This window comes from Corylus avellana, chromosome ca3, assembly GCF_901000735.1.
Source record: "Corylus avellana chromosome ca3, CavTom2PMs-1.0".
NCBI classification, from domain to species: Eukaryota; Viridiplantae; Streptophyta; class Magnoliopsida; order Fagales; family Betulaceae; genus Corylus; species Corylus avellana.
In genome coordinates this window covers 2,007,515-2,028,658 of record NC_081543.1, presented here as the reverse complement: position 1 = coordinate 2,028,658, position 21,144 = coordinate 2,007,515, and the positions used below count along the sequence as shown (strand labels likewise).

At 34.8% G+C, this 21,144-nt stretch overlaps 2 protein-coding genes across 2 annotated transcripts; one reads left to right on the top strand and one right to left on the bottom strand.

The window, feature by feature from the left end:
• Positions 1 to 542: 542 nt before the first annotated feature.
• On the bottom strand, positions 543 to 2,299 carry LOC132176446 (adenine/guanine permease AZG2). Its single transcript, XM_059588652.1, has 2 exons — positions 1,762 to 2,299; positions 543 to 1,642 (listed from the first exon to the last, which is right to left on the bottom strand). Exons 1-2 carry the CDS (start codon positions 2,297 to 2,299, stop codon positions 543 to 545), a joined length of 1,638 nt encoding a protein of 545 aa, XP_059444635.1.
• A 5,760-nt stretch (positions 2,300 to 8,059) lies between these two features.
• LOC132175471 (uncharacterized) lies at positions 8,060 to 20,003 on the top strand. Its single transcript, XM_059587426.1, has 20 exons — positions 8,060 to 8,224; positions 8,918 to 9,004; positions 9,186 to 9,254; positions 9,367 to 9,499; positions 9,617 to 9,663; positions 9,812 to 9,898; positions 11,208 to 11,269; positions 12,028 to 12,070; positions 12,165 to 12,245; positions 13,085 to 13,201; positions 14,229 to 14,334; positions 15,748 to 15,811; positions 16,180 to 16,228; positions 16,395 to 16,664; positions 16,748 to 16,909; positions 17,655 to 17,792; positions 18,354 to 18,500; positions 18,838 to 18,924; positions 19,426 to 19,494; positions 19,606 to 20,003. Exons 1-20 carry the CDS (start codon positions 8,093 to 8,095, stop codon positions 19,696 to 19,698), a joined length of 2,043 nt encoding a protein of 680 aa, XP_059443409.1. The 5' UTR covers positions 8,060 to 8,092; the 3' UTR covers positions 19,699 to 20,003.
• The last annotated feature ends 1,141 nt before the right edge of the window (positions 20,004 to 21,144 follow it).

Here is a 21,144-nt window from a genome sequence, read left to right as displayed (position 1 = left end):
GTTGTGCAACATGAACAATCATGATCTTTGGTTTGATTTCTTAAACAAAACGCTGCTTCTCTACAACAATCATAATCCGCTATATCACAAGAATGTCTATTCTTCCCTGAATCTTTCATGGATAGGTAAAGGATTAAATCCTTTTGAGAAATAAAGTCTTTGATTGGAATATTAATAAAACAAACCGTAGGGGCCTAGATAGACTTTTCTTTTGGGGTTGGATAAAATTTCTGCAATCTAGTCTATTAAATTGACACATGTCCTTATAGTGTGTTTTCACATGTATTTCTTAGAGGAAAACTGTCTTTTTTGGAATGTTAATCTCAAATTACTATTGTAAAACAGTAATGCTATTCTTCAAATCTCATTTCACACCCACATAAAAAAAAGAAAAAAAGAAAAAAGAAAAAGCACTTCAAATACGTTACATCAATCTAGTATGAAATGAATATAATAAATAGATACGAAGAGTAGCATTTCTTGTTACAAAAACAAAACTTGAACTAAATAACTAACCTCTAAGCCCTAAGGCTCTACCATAGTTAGACAGCTTCAACAGTTGGATCTACACCAACTGTAGCAGAAACTTGATTTTGTTCTTCAACTACCCTCCTCCTCATCTTGATCAACCACCTGATCGAGCCCACAACAAAATCATAGAGGCTAAGAGCGATATAGAGACCAATCCCACCAATGATCCCATTTGCAATGGAATAAGTTAGTGGCATAAGAAGCATGGTCACAAAAGCAGGGGCTGCATCCTTCATATTCTCCCAATTTATGTCCTTCACCACCTTCATCATCATCACCCCAACCATGACAAGCGAAGGGCCAATCGCCCATGGAGGAACGCTAGAAAACAGTGGGATGAAAAACAGTGAAACGAAGAAATATAAACCGACGATCACGGCAGTTAATCCTGTCCGACCGCCTTCTCGCAGCCCCGCCGATGACTCGACGTAAGTGGCGACCGTCGAAACTCCCAAGGTGGATGCCATGACTGTGGAGCCTGCATCAACCAAGTAGGCCAAGTACTCACCTTCAAAGCCTCCTTCATCATTAGCAAACCCTCCAATTTCAGCCATTGTGTGCATTGTGCCTGTGATAGAAAGAACATCAACATAGAACAAGGTTGCTAGTGCCACCCAAACCTCACTTCTGTTGAAATTTCTAAAGCTGATAGCCCCAGCTGTGGATTTGATTTTGTGAAAATCAACAACTTTTTTGAAGTAGTTGTAGTTGTTATCACCAAGTGGGGTGTTGGGAAAATTTGTCACTGAGGTTCCCCTAATCCATGATATCAATGTCACAAAAAGAATGCCATATATCATGCTGCCCTTTATCTCCTTCATTGAACCAAAAGATGTGATCATGAAGCCAACCACTCCAATCCAGAATTTCGGGCTCTGCAACTTTCCACCATTGCACTCACCAGTTTCTGGGTTTGTATTTGCGCAGGCAGTGATGGTCACCAATGTAGACGAATCAGGACCAACAAGGCCTACTCCTTGCTGCACTTGTAAGCCTACAAATGCAATGAAAAGGCCGATCCCCACCGCGCTCGCGAGCCGAACTGGACGAGGAATAAGCTTGGAGAGCTTTGCGCGGAGGCCAATAGCAGATATCACGAAAAAGGCACAACCTGTTAGAATATAAATTAAATAATTAAATTCATCTCGTTCTATTACATCAAAGATTTTGAGTTCAAACATTGTCTCCATCATTCATATATAATTTTAATTAAATATTTTACGTGTTTACCTTCAACTAAGACCACTGCTAATGCAGTTTCGTACGAGACGGCGCCGGAGCCATGAAAGCCGACTATGTTGTAGGCGAGGTATGCATTAGCGCCCATGGCAGGAGCCAAGGCCAAGGGAAGGTTAGCAAGAACTCCCATAGCAATTGACCCGATCATGGCCGACAGAACAGTGGCAACAATAAGGTCGTTTTTTGTTTTTGAAAGACAGTTTTGGTACCCGGCGTTGGGCTTGAACATGCAATCCGGGGTGGCTGTTTGGTTTGCGGCGGGAGGCGTGCAGTCGACGATGGAGCACGTTCCGCCAGAGTCGGAGATGATGGTGGCATTGACGGTGATTATGTAAGCCATGGTGAGAAAAGTGGCAGTGCCTGCACGTAGTTCTTTTGTAAAACAGCTCTTTCTAGCTTCTAACTTGAAGTATTTGCCTATGAAGCTCTTTGAGACGGCATCGTTTAGGCCTTTCTGCATATTACTCCATGACTTGGCTATCCTTCTGCATAACCCACCTCCCATTCTTGCACACACCTCACCCCCCATCTCTCTCTCTCTCTCTCTCTCTCTCAAACTCTCTGTGTGTGTAAGCATGGAGGTGCTTGTACTTATAATATGCTACAGAGAGAAGGGAATCTTCTTAGATAATATAGAAAAGTGAGCACCATGCAATCTGAATGGTGAATATAAGAATTAGGAGTTACATGGGAGCAGTATACTTTATGGGATAGTTGTATGTGGGGTTGCATGAAAGATCTTTTTTTTTTCTTTTATAATAAGATTTGCTTACCCACCAAAGAAAATTAAACAAAATGTTGGTTTTGGAAAGGGAGAAAGCATTAACATTAACATGGCACCTAATTCATTACCCGGCTTTATTAGGGATGGAATCAAGATTTTTCAACGGGATAGAACCCTGAATGAGAGGTCGATCAAGCCTAATTTTTGAGCCATTAAGAGAAAATTCTTACTTTGGGTTTTCTTTTTCTTTCCATTTTACCAATGTCTTTAGAAATTGATCAATAGCATTGTTTTAGAGGTTAATTAATTATAAATAATAGTTATGGTTTGAAGAACTTCATTAAAGAATTGCCTTAAAAGATTTAGAAGCTCATAAACACACAAGTTTAGAAACTTCTATAGACTGAATCCTTTTAAGTGATGAATCATGCACCGAGCACCATTGATTGCAATTAATATATTTTGATGAATATTCCTGATTAACTTCTGAATTATTATTGAAGCATATGAATACAAAGAGCAATAAAGAAATGCTTAGAAAAAAACAGAGAAAGAAATGAAGAAAGGAATAAACGTAGCCATAAGCCATGCAATCCTATTGCAAGAAGATCAATTCTTTTGTCCTTTTTTATCAACAAACCCATATGTGTGTATATATAAATGCATAAACTTTTCCTATTCAATAGTTTAATAGGTTGGTAATCCCATCATTGACTAAATATATATGAAAATTTGACCCTTGATGACAACCATAAGAATCTGTGCTAGATCGTCACCATCCATTAAGATTGATCAAGTGACTCAAGTCTTTATTATCGATTAGATATTAATTTTTAATCAATTATTTATGCCTGGAAAAAAAATAATTTTTAATTCTTTCTTGCTGTTGTTAGGCAATTGCATTATAAGCAGTTGCTTCAAAATTCCAAAATCAGTATCTTTGAACGATCTTCAATGGTTTTTAAAGAGATATCACTTGAAGGGAATCTTAGGGCTTCTGTGCCCTGCAAGGTTGTGGGTTAGGTCATGGACCACTATCTTCAAGTCACACTTAAAAGTTGTCCTCAAGAACTTCATTTTTATGGGATGGAGATTAGCTATAGGGAATGAGGATTTGCTGCACTTAGGTTTCCGAATTATACCCTAACGTGTGGGGATTCGGATTCGGATTCAGATTCGGCAATAGGGTCAACGACATCTAAAAAGAGAGAAGATTTTACGTTTTTAGTGATGTATCAGAATCCGAGTCATCCATTTAAAATAAACTGTAAAATAAAGGCATCGTAACTTCCTCTCTCAACTATTTTGATGACCTTCGAATAAAGTTGATGCCTCTTTAGACAAAAAATAAACATATAATAAAGAAAATAGAATAAACTTGGCTTCTCAAATCACACAAGAGCATGGCTCTATCATCAACAATGATTACATTTTTTTTTTTTGTGAAGAAAAAAAATTTGGAAGAATAACTTCACCTTTTCTATTTTGAATAGTCACTTTTGAAAAACACTCTATTTCCTATTATTCTTTATTATAAAGAATGACTTTTTTTATTATTTATTTATTTTGGAGAATGAGTCTTACATAACGAAAAATTATGGAGAGATAAAGAGGAAATTTTGTTTGTTTGTTTTATTAAGTTAAAGAAGAGAGGAATTAATAAAATAGTATATAAATGATAAAAGTGATCCTTCGTATTATAACTGTAGATCAAGGCTGACTGTAGCATATATTTTAAAATGACAGATTGGGAAAAACTGGATAATTGTATATTAAGGCTAATTGTATAGTAATGCCATACATTGCATTTTTATTTTTTTTATCTCATCTTTCTTACGTGGTAGTGTCAATCAGTGCATAAATCTTTTTAATATTTTAAATAATGGCTTAATAAAAAACTAAGAGGTAATTACCTTTTCTCCCCATCAACTATTACGTATTGTCACTTTGTCCTCATGAACTGACAATCCTACTGCTTGACACCATCAAACTACTATTTTGTACCCAAAACTTCAATTTTGTTAGTCAAAGGTGTTAACTCAGAATGTCAACCCGTCACTTTGCCTCCTTAAATTATAACTCATTGTCACTTTGCCCCTATGAACTACAACGCATTGTCACTTTGACCATCTGAGTTAACGCCTTTAACTGACAGTAGGGAGGTTTTGGACATAAAATGATAGTTTGATGGGATCGGGCAATAAGTAAGGTTGTCAGTTCGTGGGAGCAAAGTAACAATGCATTGTAATTGATAGGGAGAAATGGTAATTACCCCAAATACTAATTGACAATATCATATCAGCAAAATTTAAGAGTAAGAGTCATGTTATATACTGTATTTTAATCTCATTTTTATGATGTGGCACTATTAATTAGCCTGTATTTAAAAAAAGAAAAAAACCAATAGTTGATGCAAAGAGCAATAGACAATTTCATAACAAGAAAATTAAATAAAAATAAGATAAAAACATGGTGCGACACCTTTAAAAATGAAAGAAAATGACCCTTTAAAGTTTAAAGCATCTAATGTGAATATACTACTCTTAGTTGCTTTGCTTTGGCATGAAAAGAAGAAAAAGTGATGGGGACCTATCAGCTATCACCAGGTGAGTGCGTATGAAAATGTGAATTGTGAAGCAATAATAAAATTGTAGAGGTGGGAATATACGTTAAAAGACGTGTTTAAGGCGTGCAATTATAATAACAAAGGCTGCCAGGTTATCCCTAAATAGCTCTTTCATGTCTTTGGATACATTAATTCAATTAGGGTGAGTCTCCCAGGCACAAAAGAGAGGGTAAAAGCTCAAGCATTTGAAATTAAGGAGAATTTATTTGATGGTTTACTTTAAATTTTATAAATTTAATGACGTGTATGTTGCTACATAATAAATATGTTATAGTGCCATTTAAAATTTTTAGTAATGCTAAAAACTACACTTATATCCCACTACTATTTTCCTTGCTGACGTTGTAATGCCAATGAATCATTATTTTTTAAAAAATAAAAAATTAATAAATCAAAGATTTATTAGTATTTCCACGTCAACATGGTGAGAGAGTTGTGAGAAAAAAAGTGTAATTTCTAGCATCGATGTAGTATCATGTACATAGTTAGATATAAAAGAAATGCTACAATTCCTCCTAGTGTTCCCCTGATCTTACGTCGATAGTATTTTTTTAAAAAAAATATGAAGGACCAATGTGGTAAATTTTTTTTTTCTTCTACTTTTTAAAAATATATTCACATAGGATAGAATGAGGCGAACACTAAAAAGAACTGTAACAGAAACAAAATCTCGACAGCAAAACAAAATCATATCTCAAATCTCTACGGACAAAAACCCTATTACACATAGTAATTGGCACTGAGCCTGAATTAGGATCTTCATGTCTAATACATTAACAAAGAGCCCTCCAATAATTAGGCACTTAAATAAGAAAAAAGTTAGTCTCCCAGCCTCTCATAAGATTCCATTTGGGCATGTAAATTATTGAAATAATAATAATAAAAAAAAAACCTTTTTTCTCAAATGTTTTTGCAACAGTAAATGTAGGCACAAATAGTAATATTGAGCTATGCATGTGATGAGCTGTAAAAGCAGTAGCAGTAGTAGGATACTGGTTATTTGTATGCAGGTGGGCAAATCTCCAATGGAGGAAGAGCTTTAAGGATATTATACAAATATAACTCTCGCATGCGCAAAACGGTTCAATTTTTTTTTATATCTTCTGTAGAACTGAACAGGCAGTGGATTCTCCTTTTGAGAGACAAAAACAACCACAAAGGAGGAGAAAAAGTCTGCTTTTGTGATAAGGCTTTGGCATTTACTAATAAAAGGTTTCAAGAGTCCCAAGTTGAGATGGATGGACAGTGGCACTGGCACTGCCATTAATGGTACAGACTCCAGAGGTAGAATAACAAAGGCTCTACTTTTTAAAGGGCTTTGAGATTTGTCTTTCCCTCATCATTTCATTTCACCCACTTTTTTTTATATGAAATTATGAACTAAACCAATCTCCTCACTTTGTGTGTCGGGTTGGGTTTGAGTTGTATTGACCCGATTCATTTAATTAAACATGTTAGATCATTGTATCTTAACCTGCTAATTTCGTGTTAAGTTCGCTAATTGTGTCAAAAATTGTCAATTCCTACATTACAATTTAATCGATAAGTAGAATGAATGTTGTTGGAAAAAGTTATAACCCTTCGCAGATGGTGTCAAAAATTGTCAACCCCTATATTACAACTTAATCGAGAAGTGAATGAATGTTGTTGGAAAAAGTTATAACCCTTCGCTTATGATGTCAAAAATTGTTAATCCCTACATTCTGTACAATACAATGTAGCTATATGGATCCTATTTGTTTGGACAACCCAAATAGATGAAGCTCAAGCTGTTTGACACCTATTCGAAAATGTAAGCTCGAACAACCTTTCATATGAGCTTATCCATTGCACATGCAATAAACAAGCTCGTTGCATTGGATCCCAGTTCACCTCTTATTGTAAATAGTTGAATAACTAAGCTGTTTCATTTTTTTTTTTCATTGTTCACTTCATGCTCAAGAGTAGAAAGAATGTTGTTAGAAAAGTTACCACCTTCCTACATATTATGGGAATTTCGTGTAATGACGATGTTCGGGTCTTATTTGTTCGAACATATGTTCAAGTTAGCAACCTAAAACAGGTGGTGCTTAAGCTGTCTGATACCTATTCAAACATATAGGATCCGAACAACGTTTCACATGAGCTAATCCATAAGTTTAGAGTAATCTCATGCACATAACTTGTTTCAATAACATGGACTGCTTTCTGGTTGTAATGGCCAAAACTAAGGGCTCATATGGTTTGCAGAATACATCATTGGAATGGTTATTCTATTGACTTGCAGGCCCAAGCCCGCCAACAACAACCCTATTTAGTATTTACTATAGTGTAATCATAGAGGGCTAAGAGCAATCTAGAGCCCAATCCCACCAACAACCCTATTTATTACACCCATGTGGACTTGCAGGCCCACCAATGCAATTAGCAAGCCCAATCCTACTGTGCAAGCAAGCTATCTGGATAATAATGCACAATCATCCCTGGTTTTGCAGGGAGTGAAGATCCATAACATTGTCATGTTAATGTTAATAAAGTGAAATAAAAGTATAATTTTTAATTTTTAATTTTTTTAACAAAAAAGGGATAGCTCTTGACTAAGAACATGGTTAGTGTAGACGAAAACTTGATTTATTATACGAGAATCAAAGTATGAACGAGCGTATTTTTGATAAGGGGTTTAACCTAATTTTTAAATTTAAAAATACATTTATATTAAACTTAATAAGAGAAAATTTGATAAATAAGGGGAGGTCATAGGCCTCCTTGGCCTATATGGCTATATGTATTTCCATAGAATATCATTTTTTTTTTTTTTTAAAAAAAGGAGGTTCGCTTAGGGTAATATGCTTAGCTCCCTTGACACAAAACGGTTAGTTTGTCCTGCGCCTATTACAAAACGACACACCGTCTAGATCCAACACGGTCATTTATATAGTGTGTCTCACTCACTGCCTCCACCTGGTACAGAGAGCTAGAGCCGCGCTGGTAAGATGGGGAAGAAAACGAAGAAGCCCGGGAAAGGCAAAGAGAAAACACAGAAGAAAACAGCGAAAGCAGATGAAAAGAAAGCTCGCAGAGAGTCCAAGAAGCTCTCTCCCGAGGATGATATCGATGCCATTTTGGTACTCATTCACTATTTGCAATATTACCTAAAGCCTGTTTTTTCATTGAAGTAATTATTAATTGAATATGAGTTAATTCGGCTGACTTTGTTGCATAAATTAATGGGTCTATTGAGAATGGTCGAATTATGCTTCTAAGGTTTGAACTTCTTTGATTGAAAATTGAAAACCGTATAATACTTGTTTGATTACAGTGTTAGAATTTTTAATAAGATTGGATTATTACTTATAAAAAAAAATTACAGTGTTTAGAGTTTGCGCTATCTTCTGTCTGTTTCACTGGAAAGTCAACATTGGAATTTTTTTTTTTTGGAGAGAAATGGTTTGAGGTGTAAAAGGATGCTTTATTTCTTAGTGGTGAGCCGGAAATTTGTAGTAGGATATCCTCAAGCTCTTGTGCCACATAATCTTTTGAGGTAAATGAAGATTTGGAATTATATTTTGTGGAATCCGAGTTTTGGGTTTTTGTTTTTGTGTTTTTTTTTTTTTTTCAGAAACAAATGGAGCTTTTTGTATGTTTAGATGTAATGTGGTTTTTCAGAAAGAGATGTGCTCAAATTAAGTTTAGTTTATGAATTGGACGGAAATGTTTCCTATTGGTGCCAATGTAATATTGGTTGCTTCAAAAAACTATGAAGAAGTGGATGTTTTCTTGAAAGTTTACAATTTTAATGGATGCATTTGATTCTACAGTTGAGTATACAAAAGGAGGAAGCAAAGAAGAAGGAAGTCCATGTTGAGGAGAATGTCCCAGCGCCGTCTCCCCGATCCAACTGTACGGTAATGCTCTTACCTTAGTTATTAGCAATTTTATTGAGCTTGCCCTTCTTTGTCTTTTTTCTTTTGCCCATATGATTAAAATATTTCTTTGATGATCGAAGATGACATGTGGTTTAATGGTTTATGGTGATTACATATAAAAAAAAAATTTCTTTGATGACTGTGCTGACTTATTGTGTAGCTAAACATTAATCCCTTGAAAGAGACGGAACTGATCCTTTATGGGGGTGAATTCTACAATGGTACCAAGGTTAGGTCCTAATATCATCAGTGTGAACAATTTTTTCATTTGAAGAAAAAAGGATGTTTGTGTTCATTTTATTTTTACTCACTAGATTCTGTGTTAACTTGAATTGTTGCAGACATTTGTGTATGGTGATCTTTACCGGTATGATGTGGAAAAACAGGAATGGAAGTTAATTTCAAGCCCTAATAGTCCACCTCCTCGTAGTGCTCATCAGACAGTTGCTTGGAAGAATTATCTCTATATCTTTGGTAAAGCAATAACATATTTGCTTAATAAGCACAAATTTGCGGACACACACAGACATAAGATCACATACATTTAGTTTCTTTTGCATCATGTTTATAGTTACATTCTTTTGTCATTAGGTGGTGAATTTACATCCCCAAATCAAGAGAGGTTCCATCACTACAAGGTGAAACCTATGTCATCTTGCTTCTTTTTTTGTTTTTTTTTTTCAAGAATACATGGTTCATTATAGTTTAGGTTTTGAACTTTTTTAACTACGTATTAGTCAATTTTGTGCTTAAGGTAACAGCGTTCCCTTTTGATTATTGTCATAGGACTTTTGGATGTTGGACCTGAAGACAAATCAATGGGAACAGCTAAATCTAAAAGGGTGCCCTAGTCCACGCTCAGGTCATCGAATGGTAAGTTCAGGTTGCTTTAGATTGATACACCCTTTACTTAATTAGCTAGGATCCTAACTATACCAATTTCAAGCTATGCAGTCGAATTACAAGGAAATGCATCAATTGAAACTTAATGTATATTAAGAATTGATTTGTAACATTAGTTCACATTATATTATATTTGGGTAAAAAGGTACTGAGACTTGTATAGGATTAAAGCAACATAGAAGCAATAATTGATAACGTCTTAACTTCTAACTTAACTTGATGAACAAACATATCTAAACAAATGGAGCATGCCCAAAAATGATGTTGCTGAAACATGAATGTTTCAAATAAATTTGATGGAAATTGGTTTTGCAGCCAATATTTATGTTTCCATACGGAGTTGATTTTAGTATGACATGGCAACAAAAGTTTCTGTTAGTAGTCCTTAACCGAAAAGAAAAAAAAGGCTTCAGTTAGTATTAGTTTGATACTTTAAAAAGAGAAACAATAGGGAGGAGAAAAGCAGTATGCTCTCAGGATGTGGCTGGATTGAACATACATTATATCAAATAATGCGTTTGTGGTTAAACCCGATTTGATCATATTTGAAAAATGGGCACCTCTTTCTTTCTCTAATCTGGTCCAGTTAAATTAGGAGCACATTTTATTTATATAAGTCCTACATGTATTTGAAAGCTAGAAAAGTGAGCACCATGCTATTCGGTTCTCATCGATGCTATAGTATTAGTTGGCTCTCCAGTCTGTCTTTGTTAAGACATCTGTGCCATGTAGATGCTCATAGAATATGTAAAATGTTCTCGGCAGTTACTGTGCAGCCTCCCTCAAATTGTTGACTAGTTAATGTATTGCAATATTCTTCATATGCTATTGGCACCAACGTCTTTAATGGATTGCTTTTAATTTGCATCTTTTTGTCTACTGCCTAGTTTGCTTTCTTGCTAATTTTATCCTTTGGAACTTATCAAAAAAAAAAAAAAAAAAAATTTATTCTTTGGAACTTATCAAAAAAAATTTGTTCTTTGGAACTTTCAAAATCTCTCTCTCTCCACGGCACACTGACCTCTGCACATGCTGACCAACATATTATGCACACAAGTATTTATCTTTTCCTTTCTTGTTGAATAACATAGTCATAGGCTTTTTAGTTTTATGCCCAATTCTATTTTGAATGCTATCATGTTTCTTACATTATATCATCTTTATGGTGGTTAATGTCCACTCAGGTTTTCACACAATTCCATAAATTATATACTAGTCCCTTTCTTGTCCCATATGGACCTTTTTTTCTGTTCAATAATGTTATATGGTTCTGTTACAGGTTTTATACAAGCACAAGATTATTGTTTTCGGTGGCTTCTACGATACTCTTAGAGAAGTGAGGTTGTTGATGGGTCTTTATCAACATTGTTGAAGGTTTCATCATTGTTAACTTATGGATCGGTGTTGATTGTCTGTTTGCTTCAATCTTTAAGGCTCTGTCCCAAAACACCATAGGGACTCTAATGCTAAGTTTATTTTGTCACATATCTGTTTCTGTAAAAAATTTCTAGAGACCGTTAACCTTTGAATGGATTTTGACTTATGTGTACTTCTAGTCTCTTGATAACTGCATTGGGATTATTAACTTCAACTGGGAAGATTTTGGATGTTTTAAATTGATTGAAAGAATTCATTTTTTTTTTTCTTTTTTCTTTTTTGGATGAATTAATTAATGTCCCCTTCATAGTACATCTTTTTAATTGAGGATAACTGTCAAAATTTTTTGCCCAAGAGATGCAGGTTTCAAAATTTCTGGCATTTGGAGAAACTTAAGCAAAGTATTTGAATGTTCTCTAACAGATGGAGGCTGAACCAAGAATCAGAATCTTTTTATCTTATCTTATATACTTGTCAGTTGTCATGGAATTGGGACTTTTAATTATGTTGTTATTGTTGATGTTGTTTGCAATACATGTTTTTAAGATGAAAACTATTGAGCTCTTGTCTTCCTGGATGGTTTGCTGTGCTCCATCTAAAAATAGAATAAGTTTCTTTTTAAATGTCTACAACGATAAACATTAATTTGTGTTTATACACTTAATGCCATTTTCTCTCTGCCATATGATCATTAATGCATCTCTTTTAAACAATTTGTGCAGGTATTATAATGATTTGTATATTTTTGACCTGGATCAGTTCAAGGTGAACATTTTTGGCCCCTTTTGTAGTGGGTAGTAATATGCTTATCTATCACGGTTCTGTCCATAAACTGATGCTAGTGCATGTTGTATTGCAGTGGCAAGAAATAAAGCCTAGGCCTGGATCGATGTGGCCAAGTGCTCGCAGTGGTTTTCAGTTTTTTGTGAACCAAGATGAGGTCAGTGATTTAGAAATGCAGTTTATGCTTTTATTTTGCGTTGTAAATCTACCATACTTTGACCAAGATGTATTACCAAGGCTGTGGGCATATAATTATCCATCAGAATGTCGAATTTTGCTGGACTTTAGGAGGAATTTATTTTCTGTACTTTAGGGGTATTTCATAAATTTTGCAAATCTTACACTTCTTTTCATGTCCCAGTATTAGTTTGAATTGTATTTTTGAGAAATGATAACAATTCTTCCTTTGTATCAGTAATGGCTTAGTGTTATATTTACTTAGTTATGGTAGGTTCTCTAAAGAAAATTTGAGATTCCGCTTGGAGATGATGTAGGATTGTAGTGATTTATCTACATAAATGGTCATTAATTTGATGCATGCTGTTAAAATTGGTTCTCAATTTTGGACAGAGTCACAAGTATGCTAACCTCCTCTCTTCTCCCCCCAACTCCCCCCAAAAAAGGAAAAGTAGAAAGGAGAAGTTAATTAATATTCTTATTAGTCCTAGTTTCTTGAACATTGCAATGCCTGAAATGTGTAAGCTGCTCTTTGATTATATATGTGTGTGTGTATATATTTATACACAGGTATGTATGTATATATGTGTGTGTGTGTGTGTATATATACATATATATATAGTTGGTACATATAGTTGGTTTCCAGACTATTTTTTAAGTTATCGTTCATAATTATATTATAAAAGATATATTGTGTTTATGATTTAATTTATCCTTTTCGATGAATTTGACACTAGTCTTTTTTGCCATCTCTAGACTGAAGTGATTTCACGAGAACAATAAAACCATATATTTTACGGAGCTCCTTTGACATTGCAGATTTTCTTATACGGTGGCTATTCCAAAGAGATTTCATCTGATAAGAACAGTTCTGAGAAAGGAATTGTTCATTCAGACATGTGGTCCCTTGATCCCAGGAATTGGGAATGGAACAAGGTCTGTAATCTCAATGCTTTTTTTTTTTTTTTAGTTTTTTCAAAGAATATATAGATGTGTGTTGAAATGGAAAGGCAAGCATTGTTTTGTGATGATAATAGACACAATTGTGTAGGAGTCACTTGCACTTCATCATCTTGTCTATGAAAACCACAAGATGATCTTTGTAATTTTCTGACAAAATCATCTTTTATACGTAAATCATATATTGACTGTTTCATCGAGCACTGAGAAAGGATCATGAGTGCAATGGGTCTTTAGCCGCTCTCCTCCCCCCCTTCTCATTACAAAGGGTGGGCGGTCAGGCATACTCCTGTAAGGAGTGTGAGTTGTATTTTCCTTTAAAAATAAATTACTTATTCCTCTAGACTGATGCCTGTTGTACCTAGAATTGCAACATTCTACTATTTACCTTTTCTTTTATGGACATTAAATTACAGTCTGCATCTTTTTAGTTTCTGTAATTCTATAAGCAGATTTACTTGACAAGATTGAATTAGTGATCATCTACACCCTTCTTCATTGGCTCCTTGGCATATGAGTTGTACTTATGTAACTCTCTTTATGACCATGCTTTTCCATTCTGTTTTCTTTCATATTAATACAGAATTATTTTTCCATTATTTCTTTGCTTTGTTTCTTAAAATATGATATATGTAGAGAATCCTTGATTTTATTGCATTAACTGTAGCTGCGCCATGATTGTAGGTTAATTATTCAGTGTAATTGCCTTTACAATTTCACACCATCTTAAGGATGTCTGAAGCCGTTGTCTGAAACTTCTGAAATGAGAGCAATCCTTTCAGTACAATAATCATATTATGACATTTGCAGACTCTTATGTTCTTATTTTAGTTATGTTTTAATATTTTATAAAAATAAATGACTTATGCAATATGAGCAAACAACTTCTGTACTGTTTTACCTTTTCATGAAGTTTCACCCATCTTTCATGTTTCAGGTTCTCATTTGGTGAGATTGTAGCTAATGTGTCTTATTGTTACTAATATAATTTCCTTTATAACAGGTAAAGAAAAGTGGGATGCCTCCTGGGCCTCGTGCTGGGTTTTCCATGTGTGTTCATAAGAGGCGGGCTTTGCTATTTGGGGGTGTGGTGGATATGGAAGTTGATGGTTAGTTGTTTCTGCTCTGTTTTACTGTGTTTCTATCAGTTTTTTTTTTTGTCCTTTTTTTATTTTATTTATTTTTATTTTAAATTTTAAATTTTAAATTTTTTTATCTTTACAGGAATGTAACACCTTTTGTTCAATTCTTCGCACTTGCTTTCTATATCAAATCTGTGCTTGTGTGGCATGCATTCTTTTGCAGATACCATATGAAACTAACCCCTAAGAAATTTGAACTGCAAACCACCCTCAACCTCTGCCTTACATATTTTCAATCCTTAATTATAAAATGGTCACTCCTGGACTTGGTTATCACCCATCAAAGTGGATTCTTTTTTGGTGGATTTATAGTTTTGTTACTCATAAGAATATTATAATCTATTTCATTTGAGACCCCTACTCTGTGGGCTTGAACTTGTGACCTCTAACCAGCTGTTTCTTTGGAACCCATCTGTCTGCTGTTGAATGATTCTTTGAATGTAAAAGGAACAAATTAGTGACGGAAATGCTTGTGAGATGGTAGGGTAGCCCCAAATGGGGGCAAGATGGGAGAAAGTTAAGAGCATTTTTGTATTTTGCTATGTTTCGTGAAGACCAATATATGCATTTGTGAAAAGTGAAATTGTATGGTTCAAGGTACTAATCATGACTGGAAAAAAGGAGACAAGAGTTAAGGTGTTAAGTAAAACTTGTTTGTCCATGGTTTATTGAGTGGTGTTATATGTGTAAACACTGTGGAGAGTCCATTGACCATCTACTCCTACATTGTGATGTGGCAAATGAGGTATGGAATGTTTTCTTTCAACTCTTTGGAGTGAGTTGGGCTATGCCGCGAAAGGTGAGTGAAATCTTGGAAAGTTGGAGGGGTCAATTGGGTAATAGGTCTGCTTTGTGTATGTGGAGGCTCGTCCCACTATGTGTGATGTGGTGTTTATGGTGAGAACAGAATGTATGCAGCTTTGAGGATAATGAGAGTGGCATGATTGAGTTGAGGAAGTTGCTGCTACATGCTTTGTTCTCTTGGAACGGGACTTGGTCGAACTCGAATGAGTCCACCTTTTCTGATTTCTTAGAGCTCTGTAAATCTTTTTCTAATCAATAAGGGTTTCCCTATATACCTCTTGTATATATGGGTTGCGCCCCTCTGTATGTTTTGATAAAATACTTATTACTTATCAAAAAAAAAAAAAATATTGCACTAGGTTGAAACAGAATTGTGAAATACAAGTGTTGTCATTGAGCTCAAATGATTATGTTAGGGCTTTGTTGAGTTGAATTGGTGGCTTTTTCTGTTTGATGAACTCAATTTTGTTCACTACTTTACATTAGATTCATGCTTCTTATAATGTCAAGTCTCTGACTTCATGATTGTCCTTTCCTTTTTCGGTGTGTGCTTATTTTTTTCCCCAAAATTTGCAGGTGATGTAATAATGAGCTTGTTCCTGAATGAACTTTATGGCTTCCAGTTAGACAACAATCGCTGGTAAGTTCTACTTGAGATTATTTCTATAAACGATTGAGATTATTCAAACCGTGGTCAAAGCCCCTTAAGCTGACATATTCTATGGCTATTATTTGGCACTTTCAGTTCAGTTAAATCTTGGCTATCTGTAAATATTTGTGATATGTAGGCCTATTATGTTTTCTTTGAAAAGTAATATGTTTATATTTTTAATCCATAGCAATGTCATAGTATTGTTTTTCCTGTCTAACCTGTATCTTGCTTTCTTTCTTTCTCTAATCATTCTTCAATAATGAATGACTTGTGATTTTGCGTACTGGCAATGAATCCTTTAGATGAGAATGTGATCTAGTTTGTGCCACTTAAAAATATTAATTTTCTGTATATAGGTACCCACTGGAGCTACGGAAGGAGAAGTCAACAAAAGATAAAATTAAGGTATAGTCATAAATGAGTATATTTAATGAGGATATATACCAGCTAATTGTCTCACAATTTGTTTTCTCATTGAAAATTCTATTTACATTTTTTGTGTATATGATATGGAAGTCATTCATTTAAGATTGTTTTAATAGAGGCTACATTTTGCATTGGTGTTTTGCAGTTAAAAGGGAGTTCTGGTCAGAAAGATACTGATGTGGATCTTGATGATAAGACAAATCCAATTGAACAAGAGGAGTGTGCAGCAAATGGTGAAGATGTGAATTCAGAGTACCATGAAGAAGGAGATGACATGGAAAGCAACGTTGATGAGATATCTCAGCATATGGAAACAACCGTGACTGTCAGTAATGGAGGGATGGCAGCCAAATCTGGTGGAAAGTCTCATGAATCTAGTGCTAAATTGGATATGCAAAATTCTGTTTTGCCAGAGGTTTGTCATGCTGGATTGAGATTTTTTCATGTGCAGTTAGATTTGTCCAGCAATTGGATTATTAACCTAGTGCAAATTTTTAGATAGTGAAACCCTGTGGGCGCATTAACTCCTGCATGGTTGTTGGAAGAGATACATTATACATATACGGGGGCATGATGGAGGTTAAAGATCAAGAAATTTCGCTTGATGATTTGCATTCCCTTAATCTCAGCAAACTAGATGAGTGGAAGTGCATCATACCGGTTTGTTCCGCTTCCCTCTCTACTTATAAATGCTTATTGCTATCTTCTGTGGTTTTGAGATGGCAGAGTAGTACCGTGATGTACTCTACTCTTAAATGTTGTATGGAGTTATGTTTGAGCCCCATGTAAAATGACACCTTTGGCAAAGATTGCTTAGCTTAATTTTTTTAATAGAAAAATTATATGCCGAGTGGGTATCTTTTTTTTTTTTTCTTTTTTTTTTTTTTTCCACAATATTTTTTGAAAGACATAATCTCTTGTCTTTATAGGTTTACCTTATGAAAGCATAAAAAGGAGAAATAAATTTGTAAATCCAGTTGGTTATTGTTTGAAACTGGTCTTTTCTATCCTGAACCAATTCTTATGGTTACAAGGCTAGATATTAAAATCAATTTAGAAATTTATTGGTTGCCTTTTTACTATGAGATTTCACGTCAAAGCTGATGTTGTGGCTAAGTTATCAGAAAAATGCTACACACTCTCAAGCGTGTTGGTGAAAATTACTATTGGATCCAAAATTTAATGGTGATTTTCACTGCCATGTTAAGGAGTGTGCATAACATTTCTCTAATTGTCATTGTCATATTAAATTACACCATTACCAAATTGTTTTCTTAAATATTATGTCTTTGCATATCCAACTCAGTTGATACTGAGAAACAATGTGAAAATAATCCTACCGGTGATCATTGCTTTGTTAAAGTTTGTCTGTTTAGCCTGACTACTGTTTATGTTGCTGATACAGGCATCGGAATCTGAATGGGTAGAAGCCTCAGAGGAGGAAGATGAGGATGAAGATGAAGATGATACTGAGGACGAATGCAATAGCGGTAGCAACAGTGAGGAGACTACCGATGATGATGATGATGATAATGATATAGAGGTGCATCTTCTTGTTTTCCTTGTTCAGCAAAAATTAATTGTGTTGGTTTTTAGGAGTTAGGTGCCCTCCCTCTTCTACGTGTTAACAGCAAACCCTAAACATTCCCCCTCCCATTGCATGAAATTTTGATCTTTGAAATCTTGTCTCCTGTTTTCTCTTCTTCTTCCTACTCTAATTTTGAGTATGCGTAATTTCATACTGACTACATTTATCATCATAGATCCCTTTACTTTTTTTTCCCCTTGGATATGAAGAGCTTAGTATTTCAGTTTCTAGTGGGAAATTAATGCTTTTCAAAAAGTGTCGCCGATATCAACTAAGTCATACAATATTTTGATATTATTGATTTTATCAGAATCGTGAGTACTTGATTTCTTTATGTACCATAAAATCATATTCAAATATGCGATCTTTTAAACCCTCATGAGCGTGGGTAAGCTGCTGATATTCGGCATAAAGCGGATGTTTCGGTTTCTACTTTTTTAAAAAAAATATATTGGATAAAACTCAAGAAAGTCTGCCGCTTATTTGAATTTTGGCTTCACTCTTCTGTGCTTGTAGGCTAGGAGTGATGGGGATCTTCAAATGGAGGATGCTGTTGCCTTGATCAAAGGCAAGGGAAAGAGTCTAAGAAGAAAGGAAAAACGGGCCAGGATAGAGCAGATCAGAGCCAGTCTAGGCCTTTCGGATTCGCAAAGAACCCCAGTGGTACTTTTACATACGTGGCTGTGTATTGATCCAAATATATTATTTTTAGACTGTGGTACCTTTACCATTACCATGACACTATGTCATCATCATCACCATGACTATAATTCTTTTAACTACTATGATACTCTAATTTCTCCATTCTTAAATATACTCATTCAAACAATGGAAACTTAAATGGTGGGATTGAAGTTCCCATCAGTTTAAATCCTGTCATTGCAAAATTCTATTTTCTTTTTTCATATTCTTCATCCCAATACAACCTTAGACTTCGAATATATTCTTTGCTTCATCCCATAATTTTGCTAACTGTTAGCTTCTCATCTTTTATCTGAAGCCTGGAGAATCCTTGAAGGATTTCTATAAACGTACAAATATGTACTGGCAAATGGCAGCTCATGAACATACTCAACACACTGGGAAGGTCTGTTCTTTTCCTTGTAAATCCATTTATGAACGGTTCTATTTTCTTCTTGTAATTAACTACATGTTCTGTCCTAATGCTTTTTGTTCTTATTCGGTTGGTTAATTAAGAAATCTGGAAAGGGTTTTTTTGGCTCATTGAAAACAACTTACTCATTAAAGGGTTTTGTCCTAGTTCCAACTTGAAAAGTAAAACATAAAAAAATACTAATATTTGGGTTTCAGTTATTTCTAATGCTGCAAGGCAAACCCAAGTCTTGTCCACTTACAATTGGGATGAAACAAGCTCCATTAAGTACCTTCTGGAAGTGATTGACTTGAACGGGTGTATTTTTGGTGGCTTTGTGTAGATGGGGAAATACAGACCCTTCAGTCTAGATTGATCTCAAACCTATGTAACCCCAATTTTATTGAGTCCCCAAGTAAAGCATAGAGCATTGAAAATGAATGTACCGGTGAGTGTCTTCATGTATGTGTGACATAAAATTGTCGTGGCTTACAGGAGCTCCGTAAGGATGGTTTTGATCTTGCCGAAGCTCGATACCGGGAACTCAAACCAATTCTTGATGAGGTAAACTTTTTGGTTTGCATCTCAAGGTTTATTATAGGGCTTCTACCTGGGAATAAAAGCATCCAAATTTACATTATATTTTATGTTCTTTTCTTTGTGTACATAATGCAGCTGGCCATATTAGAGGCAGAACAGAAGGCTGAAGAGGAAGAAGGGCCTGAAACTAGTTCAAGGAAGAGAGGCAAGAAGAAGAATAAGCATTAAACATCAACAGTTCCAACTCAGTATATGACTATATGCCCTGAAGTGTGATATGTTTGTCTGTTTTAGTTGTAAAATTAGTATTTGTTCATCCCCTTGATGTGATCACACGTGCACGAAGACGTGCCTTTGCACGTATGCATGTGTGCGAGCTCTCTCTTTTAAATTTAGTCATGTCATCTATTAAATTTTGTTTTTTAATTGATTGAGTAAAGTTTTGTTTTTTAATTGATTGGGTAAAATTTTGTTCTGATATTAGTGAATTTCCTGAAGCTGGATTATAAGATAATGTTCTATTTTGGTCTCAATTTGAAGTGTTGGGATTTCAAAGTCTAAGCTTGCAATGAATGGTAGAAGACAAACTCATTTAATTAATCATGTCAAATTTTTTAATTATGCTCTTATCCATTTAATTAATCGTGTCAATCCTAGTAATTTTGCTCTTATCCATGACTCATCTTATCAATGGCTCATCTAATTGAAGTCGAATGAAGATGTATTTAATTGTTGCTCTCAAAAGTTAAGGATGAATTTATAAAAGTTAGAGTCTTACCAAAGGCTAAAAAACCCTGAAATTGGATTTTCATACGGGATGATTGACCCTTAGGGTTTCTAGACCTCCATTATTGATCTTGAGGGGATCCTCCATGCCATAAACTAGCTCGGAGGTCCTTTCGGGTCTAAAAACTTGTCTGACCAAGCCTAACTTAATTTCAACTAACCATAGAGTCCAAATTACTGTCTCTTAACTAAGGTTAGGATTGAGGTGTTACAAAATGACACTCATCCACACATGCTAAGTTTATATAATTATTGAAATTTTAAGAAAAAAAAATGAGCATGTGTAAGGTGGAACCATATTTTAATAAACTATTTGGCATAAGAGAAAGATAGAAGCATGAAACCTGGCTAGGATATAGTGCATCACATAGATGTTATGGTTGCGTGATGGTGTGACTATCACTACGTTTGTTCATGTTGAGTGCATCTAGTAGTTTATTTGTTGGTCATAGTGCATCTGTAGCCACAGGTATTTTCAAATACTTGGAGGTTAGATCGTACAACATGTCATAAGTAACAAGTTAAAAGAAATACTTTTACTCGATTACAAATTATGATTTATGTCAAGTTTGATGAAAAAAAGTTGATTTATGAAATCTTTTTATGAACTTGTGTTTTTATTAATAAGAGATTAAGGAAACCATTTTGAGTTTAGCAAGAAAAGTTTATGTTATATATTATTTCACCTGAACTTCTAACTTAAATCATGCTAATGAAATGTAAGAAAATAGTCAAAGAGGGAAGAAGGTGGCGAAGAAACTTGAAGAAATTACAAATTTTTTTCTGCATCTTTGGGATAGCGGGTACCACAGTTATCTCAAAAACTCGAAGCTTTTAGGAAAAATTATGATTTAATAAGACCAAATCTTTGGTTATCAAGTCCTTAAT

Excerpts from the sequence above, each read along its gene's own strand:
- LOC132175471 (XM_059587426.1), top strand. The coding sequence starts at position 8,093 with ATGGGGAAGAAAACGAAGAAGCCCGGGAAAGGCAAAGAGAAAACACAG. Across the intron at positions 15,812-16,179 it reads CAGTTAGACAACAATCGCTG|GTACCCACTGGAGCTACGGA; the intron begins GTAAGTTCTACT and ends TTCTGTATATAG. Across the intron at positions 17,793-18,353 it reads ATGATGATAATGATATAGAG|GCTAGGAGTGATGGGGATCT; the intron begins GTGCATCTTCTT and ends CTGTGCTTGTAG.
- LOC132176446 (XM_059588652.1), bottom strand. The coding sequence starts at position 2,299 with ATGGGGGGTGAGGTGTGTGCAAGAATGGGAGGTGGGTTATGCAGAAGG. Across the intron at positions 1,643-1,761 it reads AGCAGTGGTCTTAGTTGAAG|GTTGTGCCTTTTTCGTGATA; the intron begins GTAAACACGTAA and ends ATATTCTAACAG.